The sequence below is a fragment of the Anser brachyrhynchus genome (genome assembly GCF_964034855.1).
Source record: "Anser brachyrhynchus genome assembly, chromosome: 18".
Classification (NCBI taxonomy): domain Eukaryota; kingdom Metazoa; phylum Chordata; class Aves; order Anseriformes; family Anatidae; genus Anser; species Anser brachyrhynchus.
The window spans coordinates 13,157,013-13,167,001 of NC_137711.1; the positions used below are offsets into that span (position 1 = coordinate 13,157,013).

Here is a 9,989-nt window from a genome sequence, read left to right on the forward strand (position 1 = left end):
CTGAAGAGGAATAAGTAAAAGAGGAAAAAGAAGGATGCCAAAAATGGGATAGCATGTTAAAAACTTCAACCCTGAAAAATAATCTTCATAGCAGCATTCTGGATGGATACAGGTAAGGCCAGAGAAAATGATTCTTTAGGAAATACAAGTTCTTATTTGACTATATCTAGAGTTACACACATGAAAAGATTAAGAGAATATCCTACTTCTCTTAAACATTACAATTCACTTTTTAAAGGTACTTCTCTCCTCCTTTTAATTCTAGGTAGAGTCTAGATATTAGTTACCTAAATTTAACTTAATAAGGTAAAATGAATCTCACTCTGTATAAGGTAGACTAAATTTAAGATTTAAATTCTATCTGATTTTAAGAACTCACAAGAACTCTGAAGTGAAACAGCTCTTAGAGCATGGGCCTCAAAAAACAAAGCAAAAATCGTACTGGGGGACCAGAGGAGCAACAGAGTTTGGGAGATGGCACAGGAATGAAAAAAAAAAGAAAAAAAAAAGAATTCTGCTTTAATCAAATAGAGCTTGACTTCACGGTTAGATAATAAGGAAAGACTTATTTATTTATTTTTAATATTAACTACTTGATTTCCCTGTAAACATAAGGAAATTGGCTGAGAATATTTGGGACTCCTCATTGATTATGGAGAGAAGATGACAGGAATCTGCTTTGCTGTTAAGCTCATTTACCCTCAGAAGCTAGACTTTTTCTGGAGCAAGACCAATTTTCTGAGACAGTTCTGACCAACAAATTTCTATCCAGATACCAAAATGCAGGATTTTAGTATTGCTGTTTCTGTTTTCTATCTGCCCTGTGAACTCTTGAGAAAACATGCACAGAGATGTCTCTGTATGTACATAGGTTTCATCACCAAATCTGAGCTGTAATATATTGGAATATTTGTACATATCCATCTCGGATCAAATGTGTGAGTGCATTTGTCACAAAAGGATTGCTTATGTGAAATTTCACATCTGCCTTGGGACCTGGAAAAACTGCATTTGAGTATCTAGCGTTTACTTTGAGGCACTGTGTTCCAAATGATTGATGAGTAAATAATCAGTACAGTAAATAATCATAATAATCTTCATCATAAGTATTAACTATCTATTTCCAACAAGTTTTTAATCATGTTAACCTAATGAAGTTAAACTTAAATTTATATTGAAGAGTGTAACAATATTTCTGTTTCGGAGGTGGAAAAAGAAAAGGAAAAAAGAAAAAAGTTTCTTCCAAGTATGTAATAAAGCTTGCCTTTCCCCATTGTACATTCTTCCTGAATTGAAAGCAGTGACTTTTGTTAAAGCTTCTTTCTGATCTGATGTCAAAATGCCAGGATATGCTACACAGTGAGATAATTTTGAATTAAATTGAATAAAATAATTTTGAGTTAATCGAAAACACTGCACCCACTTCTGTCTAATCCTTGTTCTGTACTCTCATCTCTAACCACATTATTAGCTCATTTTTGTGTTGATTAGCAAAGAAGGCTAATCACCAGGACCTCAGAACTCCTCAGTTTCTCAGGAACCTAAGCTGGAATAACCTGTTTTTCTAGCTTATGGTGATAGGCTAGTTTTTTTTTTCTTGTTTGTTTGTTTTGTTCTCCTCATCTATAAAGAACTAAGAGGCACAAGGTACTGAACCATGTATTAGAGTTCTTTTATTGGTACAGGAAGCAAAATAAAATAAGTATTTTTTGGCTTTAAAACTGAAAACAAGAAGAAAAGAATATGGATATTCTCACTGTTAACAAAAGAAAAAAATGACACAACAAACAAGGTCAACAGTAAGTTTTGCATTCGCATCATAGAACTAACTGATTTAATACTCCAGAATAAAATGTGTCATTGCCAAAATCACTAGGTCTGACTACTATTTTAGTGATTTCTGATAGCAATATTTCACAATGCACATTATATTAACATTTTCAGAGCAATGCATATGATACCATATCATAAGTATCCAAAACCTGGTTCAAATTTTGTAAGAGACAAATATCAGATACCTTTTAACCATGTCAGTGTTAGCAAAAGCAAGACTTTTCTGTAAGAGTTAAGGTTTCTGGGTTCTTTCATGCATCAATATTCTTTCAGACTAGGCAGTTTTGCCCAAAATTAATTTACCACACTTACTTCAACAAGCTTTTAAATTACATTTTTGAATTTATTTATTTTTTGTTGAGATTTCCGCTGCGTGGTATTTTTGATGCTGAAGCCCTGTTTCAGATCTTTCTCAAAGTGTTGATATTTTCTACAGCAATTGTTCTCATTTAATAAATATAGTTTATTTAATAAATACAGCTATAAAGGCATGAAGAGTGACCTTATCTAAAATTCACTTAATTCTAGGAATTTTTTCCAGTAGTCCATTTGCTTTAGACGCTATCCAATTAAAATCTCAGGAGACAATGTAGATGTCAAAAAGGAGTAAAATTAGCTGTTTGAATTCTCTGTGAAAGAACTTTGTACAACTTTAAGATAGCTAGAATTAAAGGGCATGAATTATTGTCAAATTGACAAGGAATTTTCTACACTCTTAGTAACAATCCACAAAAATTTCTTTTAAACATGTAGATTTTTTTAAATTACAGCTGTAATCAGTGTAACTTCAGTCTTAGCTGACATTTGCTTCATTTATTTTTGAGTTTAAACATATCTTTAAAATTTTCCTCTTTATCCTGGATTGATAATTTTAGCATGCAGAACAGCAGAGCAAATATGGAATAATTTATTTATAACTATGTAATCATCCACCATAGTCTAATCACTTTTCCTTAACATAGGTTCTTCTAGGTTCTTTTTTTTTTTTTTTTTTTTTTTTTTTTTTTTAAGATTGGACTATTCTCCATAATCCTACAGTCCTGGATATGCAATTTTACATTAGAAAATATAAAGGTATTAGTGAACAAGCTTGTAAAACTATACATTGATAAAAGTTATATGGTCAGAAGTTATTCATATGGCATTCCATCCTATCATCCTCCTCAAGTCAGGCCACTGAATATGAATCAATAACTCTTGCACCAAACCCAAGTATTGTCTAAAAGTACATTTTTTAATCTTCATTTAAAACCTTACAAGACTTGCAAGTTGTACAGGTAGATCTTAGATGACAATTGGGAATTAGGAAACCTTGACTTTGCCCTTTGTCCACGCAAATAATTTTGTCCATTATTATGTTCTCTGAGTGAGCAACAAATACAACTGTCAGATTACACACACCTCTCATACAAAAAGAAAAAAGAATACAATTTACACAAAATTGTTCAAATTTTGCATTGTCTAACTTTGCATTATCTTTATTCCATTAAAATATGCCTGAAATATAGGACCTATATCGTATAGACTTTCACACTGTCCTCTGATTTAAAGCATACTTTAGAACTTGAGGAACTTCTTGAGATAGCAAGGTAAATATATAAAAGCCAATTGCTTAATGTACAGATGTCTTCACCATGTAGGTGCTCTATTACAAAGGAAGAAAGTGAAGGTGCTGATAGTGCTTTAATATGCAGTAACGACAGAAAATATGGTCAAATATAGTAAAAATTTCTTCTCATTCTGTCTATTAAGCTATTTTATCTTATAAAACAATTAACCCATTTTCTGTACCTGCAGGTCAAACTGAACTGCAACTAGTGTATCAATTCTAATATACTTCTATTGACAACTGCTGACTTCAAAACAACAAAAAAAATACTTTTTTTTTCTCTCTTCATTACAAAATATCCTCCAATGACTTAAAAATAATGCCACAGAACCAAGAACTTTGAAATTGTTAGGTACTTACCCCATCCTATCACAATATATGTCTGTAGCAGTCGCCTTTCGGAGAGTACAGCAGTAAGCAATAATGTATGGAGATAAATTCCTTCTACCAATAGCCAAAAATAATTTGCCCCAGCAAAGTAATGCATGAAAAACTGGGCAGTCCTGCAAATGATTAAAATCTGTAGGAATGAAAGACCAGTCATCATTGTAATATATAAAAACTCTGACAAATCCTGTTTTATTCTTCTTAGTTTAGCAACCATTTTAAAACCAGTGCGTGGTTTTGGTACATATGTAGTTCAGTCATGTATCTTGCAAGATACCGAGCTGCTGTTATTTTGGGAGATCTGGGCTTTCTGAGAGTAGAGAACCTGTGATGCAATTAGGCTGTGTATGGCTCTTTGGAGGAAAAAGGAGCTGAAGGTAGAGCGGCTCCTGTTTGTGCCAGGGGTTGATGCTAAGAGCAAGGGGAAGAACTGAGGAGTATTCATTTCACGAATTATACTCAGTAGAAAAGAAGTGTTGCTAGTACACAAGCAGGTCAGCAGAAAGTGACGCTACAGCGGCTGTTGTGTTCAATACTTACTCTGATTAATTTCTGGTTACAATCTCACTGTGATCTACAGCTTCCTCATGAGGGGAAGCAGAGGGGAGGTGCTGATCTCTCTCAGGTGACCAGTGATAGGACCCAAGGGAACAGCATGGAGCTGTATCAGGGCAGGTTCAGGTTGGATATTAGGAAAAGGTTCTTCATTGAGAGGGTGGTCAGACTGAAACAGGCTCCCCAGGAAAGTGGTCATGGCACCAAATCTGCTGAAGTTCAAGAAGGATTTGGACAACACTCTTAGACATACGGTCTGATTTTTGAGTGGTCCCGTGTGGATCCAGGAGTTTGACTAGATGATCCTTGGGGGTCCTTTCCAGCTCAAGATACTCTATGATTATATGATTCATCCAAACATATTCCAAACTTATGTACCAATAACCAGAAAGGACTTACTGAATTAATCTGAGATTAATCAAGCCGTATTCAGTACTTTTAAGAGGAAATGAGGAGAAACAAGACTTGTAGTACTTCTGAGACTCTGTGTGCTACTTGGGAGAGGCTGGAAGGGAGTGTAACAGTTTGAAGGTTTCTATATTGGATGGCCACAAAGCTTGAGAAGAGCTGATAATTGAGATAGGATATTGACAGTGTACACTGTGGTATGTGCTCTTTGTCATGACCTGCATATCAGAGGTTTTACTGGTGGGCTATTAAGTCAATAGGCCCCAAGCAGAAGTCCTATGCTAGGAAGTGATAAACATCTTACAGGTAATTTAGCTTGCTTACATGGGCAAACTGTATAGATACATCATAAAAGTATAATATATCCACAGTGGTGGCAATGAAAGACATTGTTATTCCATTATATATAGAAGTGTAAGAAAATCAGAATATTTTCCTACTACAGAAAAAGCTTTAAAGTACATTTTCCCGTTAGTGTACTTTCAATGCAAATACATAGTTTAATAACATTGCTCAAAAGTAAGATTTGTGTGCATTGCATTGTGCTATGCATATCTAGAGCGAATAAATATAATATGAAAATGCAAAATAAATGTATAGATTTCCTTCTAAAACTACAGATGTAATAAAATTGTTTTGCTTATGTAGAAGTTTCTAAATATATATATGTTTATTCATTTTTTTCTATACAGGCCTTTATAATAAAATCAATATTTTATAATTTATCAAATCAGTTTTTTTTTTTTTCAGATTACCCCAAGCTTTATCAGTAAAGCTTTAGCATTTGAATCTCAACTAACAAATACCTGAAATCTTGATGCCACATGGCAAACTTCTGAAACCGTAACTGTTGTGTCTACTGACAGCATACATTCACTATTAGCAATGAACTAAAAAGTTACCTCAGGACTGAGGTATAATATCCATCCAGTTTCATCATTTGGTCTTTTGGAGTAAATATTGTAGAATACAGTGTCTTTTATAAGAACTGCTGTGGCACGCAAGATAAAAGACACAAATAAATTCATATGGATGTAGTTTCTTGTGCAATGAAGTTTTCTGTAGGAAGAAAATATATCAGTCCTCTGGAATATATTTAATTAAAGCAATAACACCAACAACTAAATACTGTTGTAGTCATATTGCTGCCATTAATGGATTTTAATTAGCAATTATCTTTGTAAGGCTTATTATTATAAAATATATATATATATATATCAGAAGTTAAATAATAAACTCAAATATATCAAAACAAGAATGTGCATACTGTGGTCTATAATTTAAAAATGCATGCAAATTTGTACTAACCTGAGCAAAGAAAGTGTAAGGAGAGCTAATACAAGTGAGATGAGAGAAAAATAATATCCTATAGTGTACAACAGCTGTAGTGTGGTAAGTAATTTATGTTCTTCTTCCTAGGAAAAAAAAAGAAAGATAATATATCTATACAATATGTGCAGGCAGGTAAGCAGGGCATGAAGATAGCTCAGAAACCTTTGAGTCAAACTTTGTGTTACAGCACAGCCAGGTCGGGTTTCTGGTGTCAGTTCCCTGCACGTCCTCATGAAATCGTTGCAGGAAAGACACAAATGGAGAACAGCCTTAGTTTCTTTTCAAATCTGAATGCACTCAAGGTCTCGTTTCCAGAATGATCTTGCACAAACACCATTTTGAGTCTTAATTACAGCTAGTCATTGCCATGACTACATGGAACAAAATGGATCCTACTGGTTTAATAATTGCAGAGTTAACTGACTCCACCTGTGCAATCAAATGCAATTATTATTTGTGTGGCCTGGGGACACAGCCACATAACAGTCCTGTGTGCACAGTTTTCAGAGTCAGCTGTGTCTGAGTCATTGAAATAGACGGATCCCAGGACTGGATGGAAGGATGGAAGGATACAGGCTCTTTAGGAAGGACAGACAGAGGAGGCGAGGAAGGGGCGTTGCCCTCTATGTCAATGAGCTGCTGGAGTGTATACAGCTCTGCCTGGGGTTAGATGAGGAGCTGACAGAGAGCTGATGGGACAGGATTAAAGGGATAGCAGGGATAGGGAATGTTACAGGGGAGTGTGCTAAATGCCACCTGACCAAGAAGACCAAGCAGATGAGGCCCTCTATAGCCAGATAGAAGGAGCCTCACATTCTCAAGCCCTTTTCCTCACACATGACTTCAAAAACCACAGTATCTGTTGGAGGGACGGCACAGCAGGGCATATCCAGGAGGTTCCTGAAATGCATTGATGACAACTTCCTTCTTCAAGTGATAGAGGAGCCGATGAGGAGAGATGTTATGCTGGACCTCATTCTCACCAACGAAGAAGGACTGGTGGGGAATTTGAAACTCAAGGGCAGCCTCAGCTGCAGAGATCATGTATTTGTGAAGTTTTGCATTCAGAAGACATCAAGGAGGGAGCACAGCAAAGTTGGTACTTTAGGAGAGCAGACTTTGGCCTGTTCAGGGACCTGCTTAGTAGCATACCATGGGACAAAGCCCTGGAAGGAAGAGGGGCCCAAGAAAGCCGGTTAATATTCAAGGATTACCTCCTCCAAACTCAGGAGAGATGTATCCCAGCAAAGAGGAAGTTGGGGAAAAACACCAGGAGGCCTGTGTGGGGAAACAAGGAGCTCCTGATCAAACTCAAGTGGAAAGAGGATGCCTACAGAGGGTGGAAGCAAGGACAGATACCCTGGAAGGGATACAGAGATATTGCCTGGGCAGCCAGGGATCAGGTTAGGAAAGCCAAAGCCCTTTTAGAATTAAATTTGGCCAGAGACATCAAGGGCTCTATAGGTACTATAGGGTTCTAAGGGTTCTATAGGTACACTGTTGATAAAAGGAAGACTAGGGAAATTGTGAGTCCTCTCTGGAAGGAAATGGGAGGCCCAGTCACCCAGGATATGGAGAAGGCTGAGATACTTACTGACTTTTTTGCCTCAGTCTTCACTGACAAGAGCTCCAGCTACATGGCCCAGGCCCCAGAAGGCAAAGCCAGGGACTGGAAGAATGCTGAACTGCCCACTGTAAGAGAAGATCAGGTTTGAGACCAGCTAAGGAACCTAAAGGTGCACAAGTCCATGGGACCTGATGAGATGCATCCACAGGTCCTGAGGGAACTGGCAGATGTAGTTGCTACGTCACTCTCCATCATATTTGAGAAGTTGTGTCAGTCTAGTGAAGTTCTGACTGACTAGAAGAGGGAAAACATAACCTCTATTTTTAAAAAGGGAAAAAATGAAGAACCTGGGAACTAGGGTCCAGGCGGATGGGGCTTTGAGCAATCTGGTCGAGTAGAAGGTGTCCCTGCCGATGGCAGGGGGGGATAGAGTTAAATGATCCTTAAGGTCCCTTCCAATCCAAACCATTCTATGATTCTATGATTCTATGCCATGAGCAAGACCTCAGAGGAAGAAGGGAAGCGCTTCCATTGATATTTGTTCCTGCTATATTTTTTTCTTTGTGTATCTGCCTCCCATATGTTCATTTTGCTTTTCTAGTTCAAGAAAAGCTTCTCTACAGTGGGAACATGGAGATGCAGAATATGTTATTTTCATAATCCATATCTGCCCTACAAAGATTTTCTTGGAACTTGTCTCTTTTCCTTAGTGATTTTGCTGTTTCCTATATGAACTACCTACTTGTTCAGCCAGAGATTTTAGCACTCTCTTCCTGCCAGTTAGTTGTCTCTGATGAATTTATGCTAATGAGTACTATCTGGATAGCAGAGTGAGCTGTGCCTGCTGGTAGAAACTCTCTTGGAGGGAGTGCAAGTGCCCAGGAAGAGCAATGTGGGTGCATGGCCATACTCAGCTCTATGAAAAGATTCAAACAGGCAAGAACATAATAAAGAGGGTGAGTTATCACCTTGGATATGACATTTTTTCAAAACCAAAGTATATCAAATCAAGGTGAATAATCCATTGTGGGTGGATACTAGCTCTGGTATGTTGGTATGTTATGCTTAACATCCACATTTAGGATTGGTTGGAAAGCTTTCAGAGAAACCTCACACATGATGACTTAACGTGGTACTTTTCTGCCCACAAGTTACAATCCAGAACAGTCAATAGAGAATGGAAAGCCCTCAGTACTCTTGGGATTTTATTGTACTTAAATAAACTGTGAGGTTGGAAATCCATATACTCACTATAGTTTACTAAAATCTTGGTAACACATGAGGATCCTGAAATAGCAGTTCTTAATAAAGTAATCAACAAATAATATGATCAATAAATTCTTAATGAATAATATAGTCAGTAAATTAATAAAAAATTTAAGTGCTCACCAAACAAAGTAACAAAAGGTGAATTATAAAGCATTCCACAGTAATAGTGCTCATCTAAGAGACTTTATTTTGACATCAGTAAAGCTGAACTCTATGGCAAAAGAAGTTACAAGAAACTGAAATGAGGTAAACTATATACTTTATTGTTATCTGAAATTCTGCTGCATTCATTGCACATCATTGCATGGGTGCGCAAGCAGGCAGCAGGATTGACCCCTGGGTTCCTGTTTGAACTCTTCTTTGTTTAAAACATAACATGAAAACTGAAAGCGAGCATACACAGTTGCAAAGTGTTTTCTCATGGAGAACATGCAGCCAGGCTTCTTTGCAAACAGAGAGGTAGCAAGGATGATTCCCAGCTTCAAAACCCAAAGCTGATTAGTAAATATTTAAATTTTATCTTCAGTACTAAGAGCTGAGTATTGTCAAGGTATTTATACTATGCTTTATATTCAGCCCGGGAGAGTAATTTCCCATTCTGGCAAAGTCCAGTGCTGGGGCTATATGCTGTATCAGGCAGGATGGAATCTGTGTTATGTTAAATCCTCCAGTCTGCTGCTAGCTAGATTATGAGGTGAAATTCCAGGCAAATGGAAAATAAGGGTTTGCTTTTCACACTTTTTCAGTTGAAAGGACCAGTTAACGGCTCGTTAAGTACAGAAAAGCTCAGGAGGCCGTGGGGAATGAAGCTGTCTGACTTTGGCAGAACAGGGGTCCTCTGAGATTAAGCTATTTGCTAGGAAAGTTGTAGGGTTCTTTTCTTTTCTTTTCTTTTCTTTTCTTTTCTTTTCTTTTCTTTTCTTTTCTTTTCTTTTCTTTTCTTTTCTTTTCTTTTCTTTTCTTTTCTTTTCTTTTCTTTTCTTTTCTTTTCTTTTCTTTTCTTTTCTTTTCTTTTCTTTTCTTTTCTTT

General features: G+C 36.7%; 1 protein-coding gene across 1 annotated transcript in view; it reads right to left on the bottom strand.

Annotated features, from left to right (window-relative positions):
- GLP2R (glucagon like peptide 2 receptor) overlaps positions 1 to 9,989 on the bottom strand; it is a gene marked incomplete at its 5' end in the record, with an annotated part of 36,752 nt that overhangs the window by 21,962 nt on the left and 4,801 nt on the right. The window contains 3 exon segments of the mRNA XM_080560362.1: positions 3,803 to 3,962; positions 5,695 to 5,851; positions 6,101 to 6,207. Coding sequence (XP_080416488.1) covers positions 3,803 to 3,962; positions 5,695 to 5,851; positions 6,101 to 6,207 — 424 coding nt within the window.